Here is a 26,473-nt window from a genome sequence, read left to right on the forward strand (position 1 = left end):
AGCCATAATTATTACAATTTAAATAAATTTAATAAATAAAGACATGAAATGTTTCATTCTGTGTGTAATGGATCTATATAATGTATTAGTTTCACTTTTTGAATTGAATTGTTGACATAACGAACTCTCCCATGATATTCTAATGCACCTGTATATTGGAAACAATGGAAGTGATAGGTACAGTATATGCATTAATTAACTACTGCATACCGTACATCTTGACAGCTCTACTTTACATAGTTGATTTGTATAATCCCATATCAGACATGTCCAGTGATTTTCAGCCTTCTGTGATTACGTTTGTCTGTTCTGATGATACAGGTCTGTTCTGTCCTGAAACGTGTGTTTCTCTTCTATAAAACCCATTCTACATCTCGGAGGCGACGTCTTTCCACTTAGGACATCACAAATTTCAAATTAAAACGGTGAATTTCGCCTAAAAGCGACTTGTTTGCTGCCCCGTGGTGTGGACAGAGCTGGTGTTTTTCTCACCAGCAGTTCGGCAGGTTGAGGGTGATGCTGCCTCCTATGTGCTCTCCGAAGCACATGTACCCGATGGTGCCGAGGCTGATGTAGAGGAAGGTGACGATGCCCATGCCCAGGTACAGCACCGTGGTGAAGCTCTGCGGCCGCTGCATCTTGTTCTCCAGGGGAAGAACCTGCCAGAAAAGAAAAGACAACAAGACCAGGACAAACGGGTCAAACGTGTGACTGCATGACACTTTCAGACGGACAAGACACTCTGCGGAGGAACAACAGTCCGAGGCGGCGGGGACATCATGTCATCTCGGTGTTGCTGTGCGCGACTTTTCTATTTTTCCAAAATGTCACTTCCTCTCAGGCTGTGATGTCTTGATTTGGGCTGATGGATGTTAAAAATGAAAAAGCCAAATTTGTTTTGACATTTCGGCAAAAAGGCTGAGGCTCTCCTGCGCGGGTGGCGGCACTCAACATTTCTGAAAAGTGTAATCTTCTCTCCGCGGCTCGCTGGGGCTCTGTTAATTGAATACCAATGAGGAGTTGCTGAGTGTCCCTGCAGCTTTCTGCCTTTCTCTCTCTCACACAGGAACCTGCTCAGTGCGTCTGGAAGCTGCACGCTGAACAGAAGCAAAACATCCACGCTTTAGTTTATAATTTATGTGAGCACAGTGTCATGCATGTTAATGCCCACATTGGACACACATCGCTGTTGATCCGACTCCCTGCTCAGGGAGGGAAGGAGGGAATGGATGAATGGAAATCTTCCCAGCAACATAATGTCAACATAATGATTCCTAACACACTGTAAACCAGGTTGTAAACATGGTTCACTCTCCTGTGAGACTCGTTCATTTGTTTTTTATTTTTATTCCAGGTGCAGATTCTGGACATTTGTTTTTATCTGTGTTGGACAAACTGGTCTTATGAAATTCTTTGATCTTAGTTCACTTCTTCATCTCATCTTGTTTTAGTTTTTCTAAAATGTTTTTAGATTCTTAACTTATTTTAATGCACCGTTAACACCCAATGAGAAACGTTATTGGGTTCATTTCTGTGTGTGCGAGTAAATAGGAGAAAATTCTAATAAAAACCTTGAATCTGAATCTGAATAAAATCCTTAGATCGATCTTTTAATGTAGCCGTTTCCTGACTAATCTCACTCTCCTGTTTACATTTTGTTGTGTCCATTCACTGCTGAAATGTGCACATTGATTGCTGTAGCTACTTGAATTATCACCCACGACTGTGCTGAAGAGTTGCACTGGTCATGTTAAATAAATCTGCATTAATGAAACTGCTTTTGGGTCAATTTTGTGTAAACATTATTATTTTCAATAATGCACCAGGCTAGAGAGTTCCATCTTTGTATAATTTGCAGCATTATTTATGTGACAATCTCTTTCATAACCAAGCAAAACTGGTATTAAAACTGAAATATCTCTAAATGAATCAATATCGAATCGATTCATGTACAGCTATTTTATTGCAACTTGTCCGAAACTGATCTCTGGTATTTCTCTCAAAATAATAAAAGGAATAAATGAAAATGAAAAAATTGAGTCATTAGAAGTCCAGTAATGTCAGAGAGAGTGAGTATGGTTATAACACCAGGTATAAAAGCTGAGACCTCTGACCAGGCGTCTAATGGAGCCGTTTAATGTGAAAACCAGCTGTAAATGATTTTAACTGTACGGATGTTGATGTGTCAGTCACGTACCACTCCGATCCCTTCGAAGGCAAAGATGGCCGTCCCAAAGAAGAGGGGGTAGTCCTTGGCTCGGCCCACCTTTGGCAGGTCGCTGGGGTCCGTGATGTTCTGCAGGGAAAAAAGAAGAAAACACAACAAAAACGTTAACGTCCTGTCACAATAAACAAAATATTGTAAAACCGTACATGATTTGATGCCTCTAGATCTCCTCAAAGATAAATGGGAGACATAATCAAATGAACCAATCACAGAAGACACTAATACAGGGATTTTTAATACCGTGATTAACTGTGAAAACAAGTAATTGCGACATCTCTATGTAATGATGTAATACATTTTCACCTCATGATGTAATAACGACGCAATATGTAATAAACTTTGTCGCATTTTGTAACAAGTTGTTAAATAATGCACCAAATTATTACATTTTCGTCATAATAAAAGTGCAACACCCACATTTTATAATAAATGATGCAATATGTAACAACTTATTATAAAACACGGCAAAGTTTATTATACAAATTGCGTTCAAGAATTTTATTACAAAATGCGTCGTTATTACATAATGTGGCGCTACTGTCCTTTAAATACTGTAAATCATCCGAGGCTTTATTGAGTTCTCCCTTCAGATTGGTTTGTTATTTCTGAATGACAGATAATGGATGCGGTCCTAATCTTCCTCTCTGTGGACACCGAGTGATCACATTAAGCAGCATAGTGTCGAGGGAACAGCCCCAGTTGGACTCATCTGTCGTCCAGTGTTTACAAATGACATTAGCGTGCGATAGAATCATTCAACATGATTAAGGCCCTTTGATTAGTCGTTGTGGAATTGCCCACTATTACAAAACAGTGAATTGCCTGTGACCGCTAATATACTATATAAACGCCAGATGGGAAGATTAGACGACAATGTGAGATGTCGTACTCCCGGGAAACGGTAAAAAACAACGACTGTGGTTGAATTAATCAGCCGGACTTCACAGCTTCTCACCACATCTTTGTTGTCGCGGAGAAACGTCCCCGTTATTTTGCCGTGTATGATCATATCTGGCCTCGAGGAGCCAAAACCTTCATTAAAATTTAAATGGGAGCCAGGACACAGTGTTATTATCCGGCGCTCCTGTGGTGACCTGCAGAGCCCAAACAGGGAAACCAGACTCCTTTTGAAATATTTGGAGCCTTTATGCTCTAGTTTTTCCCCAAAAAATTCCTCGTCGAGGTGATTCATCAGCCACAGAAACACCTCACAGGCCAAATGTGTCTCTACGGCGCCGGAGCTTTGTACAGTTTCTGTTGCTTCTTTTTTTTCTCTCCAAGACAAGGCCGTTTCTCAGGGACTGCTATGTATCTGGAAAGAAGAAAAAGAAGGAGAAGACGAAGAAGAAGAAGAAGAAGAAGAAGCTGCAGCAGTGTGATGAAATACTCCACAGCAGGAAAATGGGTAATCTGGAGAGACTGTCACTACCAGTCGTCCTGTTATCCATAACAACCCCCAAAGAGCGATCGGCGAAGTGAAAACAGAGACAGATGGGGGGGAAAAAGGTTAAAAAGAGTGTGAGGTTGGAGGTTGTATCTGTAAATCTTAATCTGTGTGAGTTCGGACGAGGCACAGGTCGAGTAGAGTCGACCTCTGTCTGTTGTAAATATGGAAATCAGATAAATAACAAGATTTTTTTCAATTAAATCAAAATTAAAACATTTACATTGACATCACGCATATTTTTTTGTGAGATATTGCATTTCTGGACGAGTTATTCAGACAGAAATGAACTTGATTTTAAATATTAATTTTAATTTGGATCCAACACTTTTCATAGTATTATATTATATTAGATGAGGTAATAAACCCAGTATGACGGTATGAGGGACGGAGGTTTTATTGATTTATTGAGAATTTGGCTTGAATAAATAGATAGATAATCTGTCTGAAACCACCACAGCCGATGGAGAGAAAGAGTGAAACAGGTTTATACCAAGGAGAAACACAGAAAGATTATAGTTTTCTGAAAGATGGTCATTATTATTACTTGTCAACCTCTTTTTATGTCATTTTTTAATTATTGTTTGTGGTTTTTGCCCTGTAAACATGTCTGTGTTAAGCTGTAGTTAGTTTTAAGTATACGCTCAAGCTCTATTGTTGTGTGACAGGACGCTGATTTAAGATCAGTGGATGTGATAAAATATCGGATAACGAGGAATTCTGTTATGAATAATGGAAAAAAACAAACATATCATGGTGTTGGCAACAGGTGTGAAAGAGAAATTAAAACTAGTTCATGTGTATGGGTCAGTGACAAGATGAGAAATTCAGAAATATCTACAAAAGCATCAGATTTGTGTACTAATGTACATTTTAGTTATTTGAACTTTTTTTTAAAACAAAAATAAGACTGAATGCCCTGAAAATGTCAAATGGTGTAACCATAAAATAATGATAAACATTTTATATTTTATCCATCCACAGTAGATTTAAAAAGCTATACTTTCTCCTGAAAACGTTAACTTGAAATAGATTTTTTAGATGTTTGAATTTTGATGAATTTTAGCAACACTGAGCAGGACTTATCCTAAAATGTTATCCTAAAAATTATGTAAAATCTGTCAAGAAACATGGTGCTGCATTGTAAAAGTGAATTACGTTTATTCCACATTTATTGTCCTGTATAAAGCCAGATTTTTATGAACCTGCTGACATTGGGTTGCATCACGTCACTGACCCATATAAGCTTCACCATAATAATGGTTTACATTTATATAGCGCTTTTCTATTGATACCCGATACCCAAAGCACGTACAGAAACCACTATTCATTCATACCACATTCACACCGGTTCTGCCCTACAAAGGCAAAGTGCTGTAAAAATGCCAAACTGAGAAAAACAGCTTTTTGTGTTTTTCATTGTCAGGTTTAAGCATCAAATTATGAATAACTACCAAGTCTATAATTGATTAGATAAAGGTGGACTGAATTAAATGTATTTTGTAGTTTGTCTTTCTGACCAATTTTGACCGTTTTATGGCAGACTCTGCACATTTTGCCTTGGTTTTGATGCAGATACTGCACTTTGGCTGGGTATTAGCTACAGATACGGCACTTTGCCTTGGTTTCACAGTGTTTTTTTTTTGGGATGGACAGCAAAATCAATACAAAGTCCAGAATATGCCACACTTTTGATTGGTCAAAAAAGAAAGCTTAAACCGTTCTAAGTTATCAATTAAAATTAAAAACCAATAGAAAAAGTTCATTAATCGGTAATGTGCCAACTGTTTGACTAATTACTATGAAATTACATCAGGAAATCTTCTAGAAAAAGTCTTAGAAACTAAACACGGAGACAGGAAATAAAGAGTTGCTGACTTTTTCTTACAAACTAAAGTGTTCAGTCATTTCTCCATGATCATATTTTTTCAAAGAAGACCAGTGAAGGCACACACACAAACAAACAAACGTGACCGAGTGTGTTGTCTTTTCATAATCATGCGTTGAAAACCAAAACAAAGGGACTGGTTGTTGTGTGTTCTTACTTTCCCCACTTCTTTTTTATAAAGAAGCATTTTATGGAGCTAATTTATCCCCTCATCCTAGGGGAAGATGTACTGGTGTGGTGGGCGGAGTTAAAGCAGAAGTGAGTGGTCCGGTCGTTTTGGCTAATGCTGCGTTCCAGGCAGGCTTTTGAAATCGTAAATTACAGCTTCAAGTCACAACTTACGACTCTGTAGCGTTCCAGGCAACCCACTCGTGTTTTTCCGACCTGTTTTACCGGTGAAAGTCACTATAACGGCCACTCGTAACTTCCGACCCGTGAACTCGTACCAGATCGAACTGGTACCACTTCACAGGTCGGAAAAATACGAGTTTCCTTGAATGCACCATAACAGTCCTCGTCGCTACGTCGCCACATTCACGGCGTCCCTTGGCTGCACACACAGTTTTTATCCAATGAGGAGAGAGAACGGCATGTTCTCTCTCCTCATTGGATAAAAACTGTAGGATACGATAAATGTTTTCTCTTCGGCTCAGAGCAGAGCAGAGTGACTGACAGACCCGTGTTTCAGACCAAACACTCTATGTAAGTGATTGCTGTCGGAAGATATAACCATTTAAGACTTATATTAACACAAATATATCACTCACTTCTGCTTTAAGTAGTTGTGTTGTGTTTTGTTTCAGTTTAGTTTTGTGATGATGATGATGAGTGTCATCGTGGTGTTTTACCGTGAGGGAGTAGAAGTAGATGAGCACCAGGCTGGCCGTCATCATCAGGTTGGCCACCAGCGACAGCGGAGCCAGGAACTTGAGGTTCGGCGTGAAGACGAGCAGGACGACGGCCGGCAGGAAGCAGAGCATGTAGAGCCGAGAGTCGAAGCTCGGCACCAGCACCTCAGTCTGGTTGTTGGTCAGGTTCACGTGGCAGTTGAAGGTGGTGGCGTTGGCGGCTTCAACCACCTGGAGGAGGAGGGGGGGGGGGGGGGGGGCAGGAGGAGGAGGGGGGGGGGGGGGGGGGAGGGGGGAGAAGAGGGGGAGGAGGAGGAAGAGGAGGAGGGGGGGCAGGAGGAGGAAGGAGGAGAGGGAGGAGGAGAGGGAGGAGGAAGGAGAGGAGGAGGAGGGGGAGGAGGAGGAGGAAGGAGGAGAGGGAGGAGGAGGAGGAGGAAGAGGAGGAGGAAGAAGAGAGGGAGGAGGGGGAGGAGGAGGGAGGAGGAGGAAGAGGAGGAGGAGAGGGAGGAAGAGGAGGAGGAGGGGGAGGAGGAGGGAGGAAGGAGGAGGAGAGGGAGGAAGAGGAGGAGGAGGAGGAGGAGGAGGAGGAGGGAGAAGAGAAAGAAGAGGAGGAAGAGGAAGAAGAGAAGGAGGGGGAGAAGGGAAGGATGAGGAGGAGGAGGAGAGGGAGGAGGAGGAGGAAGAAGAAGAGGAGGAAGGAGGAGGGAGAAGAGGAGGGAGAAGAGGAGAAGGAAGAGGAGGAGGGGGAAGAGGAGGAAGAAGAGGAGGAGGAGGAAGAAGAGGAGGAGGAGGAGGAGGAGGGGAAGAGGAGGAAGAAGAGGAGGAGGAGAGGGAAGAAAGATGAGGGAGAAGAGGAGGAAGAGGAGAAAGAGGGGGGAGAAGGAGGAGGAGGACGAGGGGGAGGAGGAGAGGGAGGAGGAAGAGGGAGAAGAGGAGGAAGGAGGAGGAGGAAGAAGAGGAGGAAGGAGGAGGAAGAGGAGGAGAAGAGAGGGAGGGGGAGGAGGAGGAGGAGAGGGAGGAGGAGGAGGAGGAGGAAGAGGAGGGAGAAGAGGAGGAGGAAGAGGAGGGAGAAGAGGGAGAAGAGGAGGAGGAGAGGGAGGAAGAGGAGAAGGAGGGAGAAGAGGAAGAAGAGGAGGAGGGGGAGGTGGAGGGGGAGGGGGAGGGGGAGGAAGAGGGAGAGGAGGGAGGAAGAGGGAGAAGAGGGGGAGGAGGAGGAGGAGGAAGAGAGGGAGGAGGAGGAGGGGGGGGGCAGGAGGAGGAAGAGGAGGAGGAAGAAGAGAGGGAAGAGGAGGGGGAGGAGGAGGAGGAGGGAGGAGGAGGAGGAGGAGGAGGAGAGGGAGGAAGAGGAGGAGGAGGGAGAAGAGGAAGAAGAGGAGGAGAGGGAGGAGGAGGAGGAGGGGGAAGAGGAGGAGGAGGAAGAGGAGGAGGAGGGAGAAGAGGAGGAAGAAGAAGAGAATGAGGAGGAAGAGGAAGAGGAGGAGGAAAAGAGGAGGTTGAGGGAAAAGAGAAAGTAGAGGAGGAGAAGAAAGAAGAGGAGGGAGAAGAAGAGAAGAGGAGGAAGAGGAGGAGAGGGAGGAGGAGGAAGAGGAGGAGGAAGAAGAGAAGGAGGGGGAGAAGGAAGAAGATGAGAAGGAGGATGAGGAAGAGGAGGGAGAAGAGAAGGAGGAGGAGGAGGAGGAGGAAGAAGAATAGAAGAGGAGGAAGAGAAGGGAGAAGAGGAAGAAGATGAGGAGGAAAAAGAAGAGGAGAGGGAGAGGAAGAGGAGGAGGAGGGAGAAGAAGAGAAAGAAGAATAGAAGAGGAGGAAGAGGAGGAGAAGGATGGAGAAGACAAGGAAGAGGGGGAGGAGGAAGAAAAGGAGGAAGAAGAATAGAACAGGAGGAGGAGAAGGAAGAAGAGGAGGAAGAAGAATAGAACAGGAGGAGGAGAAGGAAGAAGAGGAGGAAGAGGAGGAGAGACAATGTCACTTTCATCTCAAACTGTCGGTGTCCATCTTTCTTCCTGTTTGTGACTTGTCTCAGTGTTTTTCTTTTATTCTTCTGTCACAGTTTGTTTCATTCATTAATCTGTGTATTTGTTGCTGTTGTGAAGATGATGAATATTTAAAACATTTAAAACATTTAAAACGTTTAAAACGTTTCATCTCCGGTGTTGAACTCTGGTTGTTATGACTGAGGGAAGAACTCCATCTAGTGGAAGGAACCTGTACTACACACACTCGGCCCATTCAGGACTTTATTAAAGGGATAGTTCAACATTTTGGCAAAATGGCCCATTGCCATAATCCCTATAGTCATAGCAGTAGGTTTGTTACCTTTAATTGTCGGTGCAAGCTATTTTTAGAACGGAGGAGCGGAGCGGGAGGCTGCTCAGGGCTATGCTATGGAGGCTAAGGGAATTTCTTGGTTTTCCTCATCAAACTCATCAAATACACAACCCAACAACTCCAAAACGCTTTCGTGGACAAGTTGTGAGCTGCACAATCACCACGCTATGAGATAATAATAGAACGTTACGAGACAGAGTTGTTTTAGAGGGAAATTCATGCAAAACCGCTGATGCGCGTTGCGTTCAGGGACAGTTTTTCAGCAAGCAGACTCTGTATTTACCTCGAAAACGGCTCCGTTTCGTAACGTTGTGTTATTATCTCATAGCGTGGTGATTGTGCAGGTCACAACTTGTCCACGAAAGCGTTTTGGAGTTGTTGGGTTGTGTATTTGATGAGTTTGATGAGGAAAACCAAGAAATTCCCTTAGCCTCCATAGCATAGCCCTGAGCAGCCTGACGCTCTGCTCCTCCGTTCTAAAAATAGCTTACACCGACAAATAAAGGTAACGAACCTACTGCTATGACTATAGCAATTATGGCAATGGGCCAATTTGCCAAAATGTTGAACTATCCCTTTAACTTTATTTCAACTTTTTGGACTTTTATTATCCAGATTTACAAACTGAACTTTCTGTTTATGTTTTTAATGAGATACAGAGACTTTATGCGAAAACACAAAATGCCAACTAGACTGTTCTCTGCCTCAGCTTCAGACTTTAGGCAGGTTAAGAAAGAAAAACAAACAAACAAAAACCTATCATGTGTGTTAACAGTTCATTTGAAAAACTGTTCAGCCGGTGTAAATTTTCCAATCACAGCGAGATAGAGGTCAGCCGGTGATAAAGAGGTCGGGGTCGAACCCACAATCACACAATCACACGGTTCACACTCGGGGACAAAGCAAACAAACACTCCTGTGACCTCACAACAACCTGCGATGAAGAGAAAGAGTGTGACTGGACTGAAAAGCACGATTGAGAGAGAGAGAGAGAGAGAGAGAGAGAGAGAGAAGGTGGTTGATCATTATCAAGTAGATTCTCTCTGTTCTCTGGCTCTTGAAAATGTTGTTTTAAAGTCACATAAATGCAACACAGAATTAAAACTAGACAATAAAAAGTGAAGATAAATAAACGATATGAAGCAGAAACGAGATTCAAGTTCCTCCAAATGCTGTACAACTGAATCTAACGTTTCTTTTCTCTTCATGTGCAGTTTGAGGTTATTTTAATTTGCTGCGTGTCGACGCCGATGCATGTGACGCTTTGTAAAACCACTGTTATCCTTCCTCTGTTACTGACCCACTTCGCTCTATCTGTTGTGGTATGTGCAAACTCTGAACACACACCCTGAACCCTACGCACTCCCTTTAGCGATCACATGCACATATACATGGGCAACACACAACGTTACATAACCTTTGGAGGCTGCAATGTAAACGAAAAAATAACTTTCATGTGACACCGAGGAAAGCTGAGTGAACACACACCGATCTGTGATCTGTCTGCATTTAGTGGGGCATGATAACATTTAACAACATTTTACATTTCCAAATTCCCTAGACCCTAATTTCCAGATTTCTCAGTAAAAAAAATTCAAATAATTTGTGACATTTGAGTAAATAGATGTGTATCATGTTAATAAATCATGCAATTAATCATTTGTTTTCATTATTCTGAATTTGTATGATGTTATGTCACCAAATAATTTCCGGTAGAATGTAGCTTGGTACAATAATAGCACATACAAAATAATAATGTGGATAAGACCAAACCCAGATAAGTATTAAGATAAATTTCCATACAATAGTTTCCATTTTCCATACTATTCTATACTTTTTTAAATTGTTTTTTTTTTTAATTCAGTATCTTTCATTTTTCTATGTTAATTTGTCTTTCTTTCTTTTCTATTTTTTTTATGTTATGAATTTCTGTATTATCTTCTTACTTTGAAGACCACCGCTGTTTTTGTTGTTTGTTACATAGGGGAGGTATTTTTATAAGCCTTTTTTGGCTTCTACCTCTCCTGCACAATTTTTTATTTTACTATTTTAATTGTTTATGCAGGTTATATAATGTGCAAATAAAAAACTAAACTAAACTTAACTTTCTATACTTGCGTAGGAACCCTGGATAGATTCATACTGATTGGTGGAGAAGTTCAGGTAACAAGTCAGTAAATTCCTTTAAAAATAGACCAGATCATTTCTGGTCAAATAAGGACTTTTTATATAATTATAAAGCAAGATTATGACTTTTGCAGACTTGGATTTAATTTTTTTGTTTGTTTGTTTTGAGGTATTGTGGGAGATTATGTATTAAAGTGATATTATGTTATAAGATTGAAGTTTTAAACGGTACATTTGTTTTGTTTTTATATGTTGTCATTATCTTGAGTCTGGTGTAGAGGATTTATATCCTGTATCAGATGTATTTTCATTATATTCATTAAATTCATTAAAACACACTGGGCTGAGGGATTTTATAAAATATTTGTGTGTGTGTGTGTGTGTGTGTGTGTGTGTGTGTGTGTGTGTGTGTGTGTGTGTGTGTGTGTGTGTGTGTGTGTGTGTGTGTGTGTGTGTGTGTGTGTGAGTCCCGGTCCTGACCTGCTTGACGTTATCGCTGAGGAACACGAAGTAGACGCAGCAGAAGCCGAGCTGGGTGATGATGAGAAACAAGTTCACCGTCCGTCTGAGGAGAGAAATAGAACAAAAAAAAAAACTTTATTGTCCAGTCAAGGCAGGAAATTTATACACAGACAAAACAAATGTGCCAAGAAGAAAAAGCACAATCATGTACTCAGAGCATCTACCTGGGTCACATACAGACACCGATCACGCCTTGGTTCCTCTTTTTCTTGATTTATTTATTATGTTGGCATCTTTTATTTATTATGTTGGCATCTTTTAGTTCAAACACACATAATTATTCAACTCGACATGCTGCTGGAGGTTATTTTATTTTACCCAGGGCACTCTCTCAAGGCACAGTATTATATCGAGCTATGAAGGAGTGGAATGCCCTTCCGAATTATGTTATACAACAAAGAAACATGGTTAGTTTTAAAATGAAACTAAGAGATTATTATTTTGATCGCAATTTTGACCATTAGTAGCCTATTTGTAAAACTGGGTCCTGGTATTCTTGTTGTGTAGTGATTCAATGTAGGAGCGGGTAACATATGTTAAGTGTTTGTCTTGGATGTTTGTTTTTTTGTTTTTTGTTTTTTGTTTTTTCTTGTATTGAGTATGTGTTTTCTGTATGTATTTTTTTTGTTTTATGTATTAATGTATTTTATGTGTTAATGGTTTGTATTTGTCATTTATTATGATGAAAAGACCCCAGGAAGAATAGCTGCTGCGTGGCAAAAGCTAATGGGGATCTAAATAAACTAAACTAAACTAATTATTATTATGGCGTTGGGAATGAAGGTGCCAGAGGAACTCTATAGCTCCACCACCACCGTGATAGGACGTCACACTGAGGTTAAAAATCCTCTGACACACTGTGATGATACGCTAAGATTCATGAACACTGATCATTTCAGACTGACACCCAGAGAATCATCAGTTCTGGAGGAATCGCTCCATGTTTTTTGGGGGAACACGCTCTCATGACACTGAGCTTCAGTGCGTCTGTGTGTGTGTGTGTTTATTTTTACCTGCACAGACGCAGGTGAGCTGCTAATCTGACTCCCTGCTGAGAGCAGCTTCCTATTTACTGCACAGATCAGAGACCGAGGCGTCGACGGCCTTTCATTTGTAGTTACACTCTGCACTACAGTCTGTAGAAATCTGAATCACCACCATAATGTTATTTGTTATGTGCAGGAGAGATACATACATGTTAGTTTTTCTGTGTGTATGCAGGGGAGGACTAAATAATGTTACATTTCCTTTTTGTTATTAAGAATCATGTTGTCTGTGAGTTTGTCTGTTCTCAGTTCATGTTGTCTTTTGTCACTTCACATTTTTATATATATACATACAAGCTAGAAATAAATTGTAAAATGAAATGAATATTCATCATTAGTGAAAACTTTACTGTCATCATGTGTTGAGGAGTTTGCATTCTAAGTTTAAACCGCTCTAAGTTATCAATTAAAATTAAAAACCAATAGAAAAAGTTCATTAATCGGTAATGTGCCAACTGTTTGACTTATTACTATGAAATTACATCAGGAAATCTTTCTAGCAAAAGTCTTAGAAACTAAACACAGAGACAGGAAATAAAGAGTTGCTGACTTTTTCTTACAAAGTAAAGAAAGGTGTTAAGATTTTAAAAGACCCCACCCACCCAGCTAACTGCCTTTTTAACTTCCTGCCCTCACAAAAAAGACTGAGGAGCTTGAAATCCAGAACAACCTGACTCCAGAACAGTACATACATACCCACAGAAATGTTATTTTAAACACCCTGGTTCATTCAGGGGGGCAGGGTATTGTTTTAATGTGTCATATTTATTGATTATCTATGTATTACTACCTTTATTGTGCACTTAACTCTGATTTTTTTCTCTGATTTTTTATTTTATGTATTGTATTGGGTGTATGTTTGTGTTTTTATGTCAGTGTGTGAAGCCCACTGAAACAAATCCCAATCAACAAGGTTGTTATGTTGACATGGCAATAAAGTATTGAAACTTGAAACTTAAAGTATTGAGTAATTTCTCCGTGATCATATTTTCTCATAGAGGACCAGTGAAGGCATCACAGGATGGGAAATATAACCGTTAACATCAGAAATGTCAACACACACACACACACAAACAAACAAACAAACGTGACCGAGTGTGTTGTCTTTTCATAATCATGCGTTGAAAACAGAAACAAAGGGACTGGTTGTTGTGTGTTCTTACTTTCCCCACGTCGAGTGCCTCCGCAGCCAGGAGACGTTCTCCATCCCATACTGCATCGCTTCGCCGTAGGTCAGAGACGGCCTGTTCACCCTGGACCACAACACACACACACACACACGCACACACACACATCCTGTTATCATTTGTTCACTCTTCACATCTGAACACTGAACTTATTCTGCTTCACTGTTCAACCACAAACGAAAATGCAATTGTGAGAAAAGCTTCTGCAAGAGAGAGAGAGAGAAAAAAAAAGTGTTGAGGTGGAAGTGGAAGTTTCTTGTCTCTTTGTTAGATCTGAACTGAACTGTACGTGTGAATAAAGGAGCAGGAGGAAGTGATGCAGCGACTCTACAGTAAAGGAACCTGTAGCTGAACTTTCCCATGAACGTTTTCTCCTCTGATGTGCTACTTTTCTTTTCTTTTTTTTTCCCGACTGGGAGCTGCTCATTCATTCATGCTCTCTGTCTGTTTAATCCTCTTTAGCAGGATATCCCTGTCTGAACTGAACGGGGCAAAGGGCAGAGACACGGTGGACAGGACTCACGAGGGTTCACCGTCCCAGGCAGCAGCAGCAGCAGCAGCAACGTACACAAATGGGATTCAGATAACGAGTGTGTTAATCACCTCAGTTGTAACTCACGCGTCATTTATTGGTCTCGCTGCTTCAGTTACATAAGAGAAATGTGTTCAAACTGGTGACAAGGTTTAAGGTCTGTTGCACCTCTGACTAGGGCTGCCACAAATGATTATTTTGATAGTCGACTAGTCACCGACTATTTTTTTTCGATTAGTCGACTAATCGGTTAATACGTAAATTGAATGTAAAACATACAGCTTATCGCACCAGCATGCAGCTGCTCTTATATACCATCATTAGCTTTCAGCTTGAAGTGTTTAAGGTATATGCTAACTAAAAATAAAGACAATTAAGATGATAGTTAATTAAACTTTTAATGAAATATGCAGCTTGTTGCAACAAACAGTTCTTTAACTGTAGCATAAAGTGCGTAAAACTGAGTAAAATAAGGATAAGGAACTGGCCTAAACAACACCAAAATAAATGCTTAAGGTTTTTCAGGTTTTTCTTTCCTTCATTTGTCTCTGGCATCAAACATATTTGAATAAAATGAGGTAGACACCTAAAACTAAGGAATTATTCACAATAAAAATGTTTTGGTCTCACTCAAATATAACAAAAGTACATTTTGTGCTCAGTGTAAATAATAGTTGTTCTGTTAAAAAAAAAAATCTAATAGTTTATGAGACAATCTGAAAAAATAAATGTAATATGTTCCCTTTTTACAGTCACAGAAGGAGAAACATGGAAAGACTCCACCAGAAAGTTCTGTGTGAAACTCTGTCAAGTGAAAACAAGTGAAACTGAGGTGCAGCTCAAACTCTGCAAGGTGCGGACTGTGATTAGAAGCGGCCGGAAAATATCGATTTCAGACCAGTTTCATTATGTCTGAAATTGTTTTATCAATTCACCAGTACTGTAACTGTACTTTTTATTACTAGGTTTTTCATGAAAGTGACAATTAAAAAAAACTGAATTGAATGAACATCGGGTCTGAGCTTCAACACCCGCGGGTTGGACCGGTTCATGTTTTGATTTTCAGGCCCATTGAGAACTCAAGTACAAATGAAGCAGCTTAGAAACTGCTGCTCAAACAGGCGATCGTGAGTTTTGAGAGGTTTTTGTTCATTCACAAGGACTTGCAGAAAACGCACGACCAAAACATGAAGTCTCAGTGAGTGTAAGCTAATAAATAAACACATTTAGATGCCATTACCAAGCTGATGTCCACACTCAAGTACACAGCCTGTATCCTGTGTTTCATATGAACCAGGATTTTAAAGGAGGTGGAACATTGTTACAGTTTCACTAATTACACCGTTTATAGGTCACTTTTTTAAGTCTATTTTTTGGGCTTTTTTTTTACTTATATATTACTGACACTGTATAGTTGAGAGACAGGAAAGGAGGAGGCAGAGAGAGGGTGAACGATGTGCAGTAAAGGGTTTTAAAGATGAATTGAACTGTGTTACAGTTTTTCATTGGTTCATAGAAGCAGCAGCTGTTTGTAAATCGACGGTGCGATGGTTTTACAGATCGGCCGCTTTACTGCTCAGTAACGTCGGTAACAGGAGCCTCTGCCTCGTAGCCCGGCCTTTGTATTTCTGAAGAGCTGCAATGCATCATGGGACAGTTCAGTAAGCCCACAGCTCATACTCAGAGACTGTTAACTCTCTAGTTAACATTTAGGTGTTTCTGTGCAGCATGAACACAGTTTCTAGTGATTTTGACATCAGAAAGAGAAAGAGAGAAAGAGAAAGAGAAAGAGAAAGAGAGAGAGAGAGATCTCTCCTCAAAACTGGGAAGTGTGAAAATATATTGTTCACAGACAAACGTCTTAATCAGAGATAAAATGTACAGCAGAACTTTCATGTCACAATAATAAACAGGAAGTCTATTTCTCAATTTCTAAAGACGAAGAAATAGCCAAGAAATAACAATTAATTGCGAAGTAATGTCAAGAAATAACCTAGAAATAACGGTCAATTTCATAAGTCCTTGAAATTGACTGTTATTTCTTAGCTATTTCTTGACATTATGATGTAATTAGTGGCCTGTAAATTAAAGGTTCACCTTTTAAAATTCTTTATTTGGTCTTTATCTTTGTATTTTCACCCAGAGGAGTAACTGCACTGTACCTGGTATAATGAGTCAAGTCAAGATCTGATTCTCATTACAACATAATAACATCCAGTAACAATGCAAACACCCTGACAGCAGTGTTTCTGTATAACATTCACTTTTGATAATTATCACACAATTTGCTGATAATTCTCTTGTAGTTTTTTTGTGTAACATTTTAACACTTGAGCCTCCAGCACCACTGCAGGTCATGACTTTAGGGAGCGTCGCTTATCATCAGAGGGATGGTTAATTAATGAGCTTTAATATAACAAAATAACCCAATAGAAAAGGACAGAGGGACTGAATGTGCACATGGAGTTCAGTCCCATTGTGACGGCAGGACGTCTCTGCAGGCTGCCGTACAGTATGTGTATATTTATCTAAGTAAAAGATCTGAAGACTTTTCTTTTTTCACCCCTGCTGGCTGTTAACACTGAGTAAATGTGTAAGTAAAGAGAGCAGTGGGGATAAAACCATGGGGAGAGACCATGTTGAGAAAATAATTCCTCATTTAAAAAGGCAGTAATGCATTGTGGTCGTACAGCAGGGTTATTATAGTTACGGTAACTAAAACTAACAAAAACACAAACTAAATAAAAACTACAATGAACAAAGCAAAACTAACTGAAACTAAACTGAATTGCTCAATACAGCTCAATATGGGACTATAATTCAAGTCTGACCCACAGGTAGATAAGAGTGAATGTAACCTGATGAGGACTGAACATTTATGGGATGCAACTAAAACGGAAAAATCCCACAAATTTGGAAGTTCATCTCACAGAGGGTTTCTCCTAAAACATCCTAAACTAAAACTAAATAAAAACTAGTCAATTCCTCAAAAATAAAAACTAAATCAACCATAATCACTTGTTGAGCTAACTAAAACTAAACTGAAATAAAAAAGCAAAGTGAAAAACTAATGAAGATCGATGAACAGCTATAATCACCGTGGTGTATGGTATGTATGAGGAGTGTGTGAGGAGGAGCTCAGAGGTTTAACAGCTGACATCTGTTATTCAACAGCAGCTTTATCAGCTGGAAGTAGGTTAACGTGATGCGTTTAAAGACTTTCTGAGCCGCCGTGTCACTTACTTCACACTGAGGTGGTGGGAACACTTGACCAGCAGCCTCATGCAGTGGACCGCGATGACGCCCATACACAGCAGACTGACCGGGCCCAGCTGCACAGAGAGGGAGGGAGGGAGGGGTTAATACAGGCATCAGCAACACCTGGCTGACCTATTGAGAAAATAATTGGCAGATGGATCAATAATTGTAAATGATTGTTAACAGCAGCTCAGCTGTTTTCGTCGATGTTCAATATCTTCGTCTGGACCTTTGTTGTTGAACTAATTCTTCACATTTTTACAGAAGTTCACTCAAAGTTCTGCAGAGGAAAAGTGTGTAGAGGTGATAGATCTGCCTCCAACACTTGTTCCATTAAATAATACAAATAAAAGCTATCACCATGAAACTTCCCAAGTTTATCACTTACATTAAAGCAGAAGTGAGCGATCCGGTCGTTTTGGCTAATGCTGCGTTCCAGGCAGGCTTTTGAAACCGTAAATTACAGCTTCAAGTCACAACTTACGACTTTGTAGCGTTCCAGGCAACCCACTCGTGTTTCTCCGACCTGTTTTACCGGTGAAAGTCACTATAACGGCCACTCGTAACTTCTGACCCGTGAACTCGTACCAGATCGAACTGGTACGAGTTCACGGGTCGGAAAAACACAAGTTACGAGTTTCCTTGAACGCACCATAACAGTCCTCGTCCCTACGTCACCACATTCACGGCGTTCCTTGGCTGCACACACAGCCCTGCATGCCGTTCTCTCTCCTCATTGGATAAAAACTGTAGGATACGATAAAAGTTTTCTCCTCGACTCAGAGCAGAGCAGAGTGACTGACAGACCCGTGTTTCAGACCAAACACTCTATGTAAGTGATTGCTGTCGGAAGATATAACTATTTAAGACTTATATTAAAATAAAAATATCACTTACTTCTGCTTTAAGACAAATATTTTTTGTATTACAAGTTTTGTCAAATTTTATGTTTAAATATGTAAATGAGGCTATATCTAATGAAATATGCGCTAATTTGCATACATTTCCAGAACCAAAATCTGGAAATGGATAAAGCTTCTTTCAAAACTCTTGTTTTATTTTGTTGACATATTACAGTCAGAGGTTTTTACAGAGGGGATTTTAGATATCTCTTTTTATCACTCTGTAAATGAGAAAATACTGTCACCAGCCCTAAAAAAAATCCAATTTCGCCATATTTTTAAGGACAAAATGTTGTATAAATCAGGCTGTGAATGATATATCAACAATCACCCTCTATAAAAACCTTCAGAATATAGACAGAAATAAAACTGGAAGGTGTGGTGTCTGTAAGTCTCAAAATTGATCAGTGCATGAAAAAACAGTGTTTTTGCCTGTAGTGTCTCGCCTTAAACAGCAGACGAGGCCTTCACTTTATCAACAACAGTGTCAGTAAAAGCAGAACGTAACACGCTGACTTTTATTATCTTATTTTAGAAACACCATGAGAATATTTTTATCCTATCAGCCCATCTCTCTGCTTCACTTTGGTGAAAACAGCAGCTCCTCGTGATTCCCATAAACACACTCTCACAACTAAGAATATTTGAAACTCAACTTGACACATACTATTTGCTGACAGTGTTCGAATACGATGCGGTGAACCAGAACTACAACCACTTGATGAGCATGTACAGCATCGTGTCCACACAACGATCAATAACACTGCACAACAGTAAACAGTCAATAAAACGTGTGTTTACCTTTGAAAACTGCCCACAATCCGTCCATAGACCCATCGGTCTCCTTATTACTATATTATTACTTTACTCTTAGCGTTTCTATGTCCTTTAGTTGTGTCCTTCTGTTTTCTTTTTTGCTGCTTTCCTCCTTATTTGCGCCAAAAACTCACTAATTGCGTCATTGCGTAACCTGATGTGTAACCTTTTTCCTCAGGTTAAAAAGCCTCCAAAACAGGAGATCGATGAGTAACTTCAAACATAAATAAAAACACAGACAGAGCACAAATAAAATTTACAGATTTTGATTGACAGGGGAAGTCCCAGAGCCAATCAAACGGGTACCGGTATCGGTGGATCAGCGAGTCAAATTAAGCCCTGAATTCCTAAGAGCGCTGTCAATTGCAGCGAACAACATACGAGGTGTCACCGCCTCACACATCACATCACTTTCGTGTCGTTTCTTTCGTAATTCGAACACTGTTTGCTGATAGATATTAACTCAGAAGTAAGCAATCCCTTTATGCCGTTCTCTCTCCTCATTGGATAAAGGTTGTAGGATACAAGGAAAGTTTTCTCCTCGGCTTACGGCAGAGCAGAGTGACTGACAGACCCGTGTTTCAGACCAAACACTCTATAGAAGTGATTGCTGTCGGAAGATACAACTATTTAAGACTTTTATTAACACAAACATTCCGCTTACTTCTGCTTTAACTCAGAAATACAACTACACTGTTGCCCATAAAGTTGGGATTCTTTTTTCCTCTTCTCGTGAATTTATTGTGACAGTAGGTGCGTTTCCATCAGCTGTTTAGATGCGCATCGAGATGTATCGAATCGGAAAATGATGATGGAAACGCCGTGATTCGCATTAAAATCCCCTGATTCGCACAAACTGAAATACGCTGCTAGGGCCGGGTTTTGGTTGATTCGAATGGGATGGAAACAGCTGTATGCGAATCAAGTGTGACGTAGCGCACTTTCACCCCATCTACTCCCGTGTTTGCAGTTCACTCACAAGACAACATCAGGGTTTCCGCTGTCACACAACAATTAATTAATTAATTGTGGCACCGCCACGGCAAAATAACAGCCCCCACACACCTTCATAATGATGTTACTGCACTTCTTCATAGTTCCTCCTCAGTAAAAACGAAACGCCTATCAACCAGCGCATCCAGCGTTTATCATTAATAAAGTCTGTGGCAGCCGCGACTCTCTCTCTCTCTCTCTCTCTCACACACACACACACACACACACAGACAGGTCGCGTTATGAAGGTAATAAACATATGCGCTAAATCGCGCTAATGTGTTCAAATCAGACCGTCAATCCGTCCGGGGGGGGGGGGGGGTGCAAAGTCCGTAGATGGAAACACACACGATTCGAATTTCTTTTAATGCGCATTTCCCAGTAATTCGAATCACTTTGGATGGAAACATGGCTAGTGTGATGCCGTGTATATCTTTGCAAATCGTGATCATTGCACCTGGTCAAAGGTGAAAAAGGGTAATGTGTCTGAAAACAAAATGATTCCCACTTCACAGGCGACAGTGTATAACACGTACGAGAAAGAACCAGAAAAAGTAAAAGTCTGGTAATAATATTCATAATAAGGAAATATTTATAATAGGAAGAATCACTGGAATGGAAACTGTTGTGTCCCTGAAACGTCATTCCTTTATTCTATTATTTTGCCTACTGTAATTAAGTTTTTTTCCTCTCGTCCTGTTCCATTTTTATTATTGCATTATATAAAGTAAATCTGAAAACACTGATCACTCTGTTATGGGAGTTAATGATGGTCACTGTGTTGTTGTCACATGTTTCCTACAACAGGGACATTGCAGCTGCTATCAGTCTTCAGTAAAAGCCTGTGATCACGTCTGGATGCTGTCAGGAGAATCTGTGTGGACCGGTGAACCGATGATCAGATTAAACCCTCGTGTACTCACCACCAGACCTGCGTTCTTCACGGCCAGAGGCAGACCCAGCAGCCCGGTGCCGATGTTCCCCTTCAACAGGTGGATCAGAGTCTGACACAACCTGCACCACAAAGAAAGAACAACAACAAACAAATGTTAAAGGGATAGTTCAACATTTTGGCAAATTGGCCCATTGCCATAATCGCTATAGTCATAGCAGTAGGTTTGTTACCTTTATTTGTCGGTGTAAGCTATTTTTAGAACGGAGGAGTGGAGCAGCAGGCTGCTCAGAGCTATGCTATGGAGGCTAGAGGAATTTATTGGTTTCCCTCATCAAACTCATCAAATACAAAATCCCAAAACTCCAAAACGCTTTCGTGGACAAGTTGTGAGCTGCACATTCACCACGCTATGAGATAATAATGGAACGTCACGAAACTGAGCCGTTTTCGAGGTAAATACAGGGTAAATACAGAGTCTGCTTGCTGAAAAACTGTCCCTGAACGCAACGCGCATCAGCGGTTTTGCACGAATTTACCTCTAAAACAACTCTGTCTCGTAACGTTTCGTTATTATCTCATAGCGTGGTGATTGTGCAGCTCACAACTTGTCCACGACAGCCTTTTGAATTGTTGGGTTGTGTATTTGGTGAGTTTGATGAGGAAAACCAAGAAATTCCCTTAGTCTCCATAGCATAGCCCTGAGCAGCCTGCCGCTCCGCTCCTCCGTTCTAAAAACAGCTTACACCGACAATTAAAGGTAACGAACCTACTGCTATGACTATAGCGATTATGGCAATGGGCCAATTTGCCAAAATGTTGAACTATCCCTTTAAAATTTTGCATTAGAGCTAGAAGAAGCACATGTTTTATTTTTTATTAATCGGGCTGCTGATCAGCTTTATGTCACGTACGAGGTTCCTGTCCTCCCTCCGATCCTCTCGTAGTGACGCTGAGGTCTGGACGGTCCAGGAGGCGACGGACACAGAGCGTCCATTTCTGATGGATTCTGGTCGGAAAACAAAGAACCTGTAGGACGAGGAGGAGAAAGAGAACAAAACACCACTAATTACACACCTTTATTACTTAAATATCCCTTTATATTCTTACATTCACGTCTTTCTTGAAAAGACTTCTTTCCCTCCTCCCTTCCCTTCCCTCAAAGCATCCATCCCATAAACTGGTCGCCATCGGCCTCCATGACAACGAAAATGTCTCACATGTCTGTTAATTGTCAATTCTCAGTATCTCTAAGACACACAGTCCTTTTGAACATACATAATTGTTAAGTTTCGTTGTTTGTTTTTATCCTTCTTTTATTCTGTGTTCAGTTAAACTTTCATTCATTCATACAGAAGAATTGGAAAGTTGTTTCTCTTTCACCTCAGATAAATATTATAGATATGCTGTAGAAAATGAAATATAATATGTAAAATCTCCTATGTACAGTAATAAGATAAATCATAAAAATCATAATAAAAAATAAGTCAATGATATGAAATACATTTTAAATGAAGAGAGTGGAGTCTCATCTTGTAGGAAACTAGGTTTGGTTCCAATATTGTGAGAAATGAATCCCATATTTCATTAAAAACATGACTTTTACTGCTCTGTAAGTAGAAACTTCATTAATCCAGAGACACCGAGATGATCCACAACCGCTGTTCCTACATAAAACAATCGCATATTCTGCTTGTAACTGCAATGAAACTAATTTACTTTAAAGAGTTCATAGGATTAAGACAAGAAGTACAGGGATCTTCATGTTCTTTTATGTGATTTCTTTTTAAATCCTGCATAGAACTGGTGCAGCTTTCTCAGTTCTACATGTTTTACACTTGTCTGTTGTATTTATTAAGTGTTTCTGAAGTCATGCGTGTCCACATAACAAGAACATCACAGCAGCCTGCAGACTGGGCGGCTCAGCAGCAGCATATTAAACAGTATGTAAACAAACTCCTGCAAATGTCACTTGAGTCCAGTTATTTGCTGCTGCTGCTGCTGCTGCTGCTTTATTTACTTTGTCCAGCTCCACCTCTGTGCTGCAGCTCACTGCTGATCGCTGTAAACTCTGACTCCACCAACGCCTCCTCTAGTTTCAATACAGGACAAGAACAGAAATACAGCACCGAAAAGTGACTTAGAAATCCAGCATCAAAACCAAATGACCAAATGACCACTTATTCAATCCGATTCCAAAAGGATCTGGGTGAAAAACGATGGCAGAAACAGTGTGTTTATTTGGCTTCATGGCATTTATTTTTTCTTTTGAACGCCCAATTTGTGTAATTTTTCAGTGTTTTTCAGTCTCTTTCAGTCTCTGTGCTAAAATATAGACCAAACAGAATTAATCCTGGTTATGATATTATATATGATAAACTTATCAGCAAACACTTGCCCATTAAAAACAACAGCGATGTATATTATAGTTACATGTTTCAGATAGAAGGGGTCTTGTTGTGATAGATTTGTAAAGATATAAACATGGATAGAGTATAACTAAGTTGGAAGAGCTAACCTGCACTTACATCTTTTCAGGCGCTGCAGGGTTTCACTGTATTAAATAAAGAGTCCTGGTCGGTCGGCTGTCTGCTGTGCAGCGGCTTTAAGCCACATAAAAGAAAAGATCTTGTGACTTTTAAAGTCGCAGTGCCCCAGTTTGACGGGAGCTTTTTAAACGAACCGACCATCATCGACACATGACAACAGTTATCAGTGAAACGCAGACTCTCTCATGACTCTAATTACTCTGAGAGGAACCGTCAGGAGGTATCTTCACGACGTAGACGAAGAAAGCAGAGGATTCATTTTTGAATGACAAAATGTCTCCTCACAGTGTGTCAACCACTTGCTTTGCATTAATTCAAATGATTCCCTATCAGCACAGATACAGCGCTTACCTCACCGCAGCCAATCAGATAAAAATATAAAAATAAAGCAGCACAGTCAGAGCTACAGACCTGGGACGACCGACACTTCCCGCTTGCGAAAACAAACTGAACCACACGTCTGGTCCTTGTTGGGTGAACTGCTGCTTTGCCTGCTTCCCAGTTTAGTAAAATAGCTGCAGCACATTGAATTACATATATAAACACACCTGCAATTATGCCGTGCCACTCGCTCTTCAGCTCAATAACAAATTGCACACTGTTTGCACATGACACGTAGCTACAGCACAGCTTTGTTTGCTTTGCCTCTTGTTCCACACTCTCTCACATTTGTTCAAACAGCTCAACGCCTACATGTATATAATATAACACACTACTACACAATGTCATTATTTCATACTGGAAAACCTGGACCAGAAGGTAGAGGAGTAACAGGTGTCAAACACTCTCTGAACAAGACACACAAAAAGACTCAAACTTTGCTTTTCGACTGTGAACCATTGTTGCACCTTTTTGTTGCACTGTCACTTTATCCTTAATTTCCTTTATTTATTTATTTTTGCTTGTTGACCAGTCTTGTTGTGTATATTATTTTGTGTATATTTGTTTATGACACTTCAGGCCACTGGCAATTTCATTGTACTGTATCCTTTTTTTTTACAATGACAATAATAAAGCTTCTATAAATTCTATAAACAGTCCGTGTCATCACATTTCTCAACAATACACAAAATGAAGACAACTGTAAAACAGAATATTTATGTAATTCTGGATGAATCGGAGACACAGCTGCTCTAAAAACAACAGAAAAGTCGTTCTGCACATTGTAAAAGTTGCTGCTTTGTGTTGTTTTTAAGACTGAATAAGTCATAGCGTTGTAAATATTTCATTTGTTGATGCAAAACAAGACACCAGAGGGATTTTTTTTGTGAATAAGAGCAGTGAATAAGAGCAGTGTCTAACTGTGCGTTCAAACCAAAAGCGTCCAAAGCTATGACGCGGTTCGGCGGCAACCAGTCAGGATAGAGGTGTCCTTCGACTGAGCGGGTCCCAAAGAACAAGGCATGGTAACTTTGGTTCCTAGAGCGATATAGTTGTTAAAAGACTGGGACTGCTGCTAAATGTTCATCTTTTCTTTTCTATATTGCAAAGTGTTTAGCTGTTATTCTCTGTATATACTCTGAGTTTAATCACCATCTTCGTTTTTTTCGTTTCTGCCATATTTTTAATTTATTTCAAAGTTGTAAAAGTTTGGGTATGATGTTTCTGTAGTGGATAAATCTTATTGCCTTTTGTTAATTGCTTCTTTTGCACAATTCAATACTGCATGTCAATCCGCTCGTGACTAATTACATGGCGATTTTCAATTATGTTCATGCTCTGTGCTTTTTTCTGTATTCAATGACTACACAAAACCCCCTATAGGCCAGCTAGGCATGCTTTAAATATATTTTTTAAATATTTTGCCGCTTTAGAAGCTGTCTTGTCTGAAGCGCATCTGGAAGCTTTTGGTGTGAACGCACAGTTAGACGTCCTTTATGCAGACACATTTTTGTAAATCATCAAATGCTAACCCCAAAAAAAACGGTTGCATATAACCCCACTGTGTCTATTAGCCTATATCTACGCCATCATTCACACTTAACCAAAACCTGAAAGCACGATGAGCAAAAAGAGTGTATGTGTGTGCATGATGTAAATACCTTCACCCCGGATGTCTACGTCGCTGGAGGCCATCATGTTGGGACAAGGTGGATTTGTGGACGGGTGGGGGGCGTTTTCTTTCCCAGCCTTGCAGATCTCAGAGCTCGGAGATGAGGGAGTTCAGCATCGACAGTTTTTTCTGCAGAAAGAAGAAAAATAATTCAGTGTGAGATCTGGCAGCGAGGAAACCAGATCGTGACTTTCACGATTTGAAACATGCAGCTACAGCTCCGGTGACGGGCGTTTCAAATTCAGTGATTCTTAATTAACACTGGTAAAGTCATTTCCCACAGACACCTGGAACAGAATAAATGGTTTGACACACAGAGAGTCGGTGCATTTAGCTCAAACACTGTCATAATGTTGATACAGAACAGTTCTCCTTTTTTGTGTCACATATTCATGAGCTGAAAAACCACATTTCAACAAGCTGAGACACACAAACCTCCAGTGTCCACTTAATTCTACTTGGCTTATTGCATTTCATCTGTGCTTTAAATATCCCTGCAATACATGTGTAAAAAAGCTTTGAATAATAACTTAATTTGTGTTTAGTAAGATTTTGATACAAAAAAACAGCATTTCATTCTTTAAATGACACCTACTCTTTATCTCAAAGTCTAACTCTTGTATAATGCACGTCTGCTTGTGTCATGTTAAACCTCAAGTGGCCCTGTAACAACACGGAAAGCACATTTCTGAGTGTACGATGTGAGGTAATTATATGATAACAGTCAGTTTGTTATAATGACTTGATTGCTAGACCACAAACTTTATTGCTACAGGTACAATAAAACCACTCTGGTAGCAGCTTCTCTCAGATTCTTGGCTGTCAAATGAAATTAAAATTAAAAATAGACTGAAAACATCATGT

General features: G+C 40.3%; 1 protein-coding gene across 4 annotated transcripts in view; it reads right to left on the reverse strand.

Annotated features, from left to right (window-relative positions):
- The window catches only part of slc36a1 (solute carrier family 36 member 1), a 76,885-nt gene that overhangs the window by 48,507 nt on the left and 1,905 nt on the right, over positions 1 to 26,473 (reverse strand). The window contains exons 2-10 of one of the 4 annotated variants that reach the window (XM_083980413.1): positions 25,599 to 25,738; positions 21,922 to 22,036; positions 21,039 to 21,129; positions 17,390 to 17,478; positions 13,591 to 13,680; positions 11,340 to 11,424; positions 6,408 to 6,638; positions 2,198 to 2,296; positions 493 to 659 (exon numbers count right to left, since the gene is read on the reverse strand). In XM_083980413.1, the coding sequence (XP_083836539.1) occupies positions 493 to 659; positions 2,198 to 2,296; positions 6,408 to 6,638; positions 11,340 to 11,424; positions 13,591 to 13,680; positions 17,390 to 17,478; positions 21,039 to 21,129; positions 21,922 to 22,036; positions 25,599 to 25,635 (1,004 nt within the window). In that variant the 5' untranslated portion in view covers positions 25,636 to 25,738. The other 3 variants (XM_083980415.1, XM_083980412.1, XM_083980414.1) reach the window with 3 other exon arrangements.

This window comes from Trachurus trachurus, assembly GCF_905171665.1.
Source record: "Trachurus trachurus genome assembly, chromosome: 10".
NCBI lineage: Eukaryota > Metazoa > Chordata > Actinopteri > Carangiformes > Carangidae > Trachurus > Trachurus trachurus.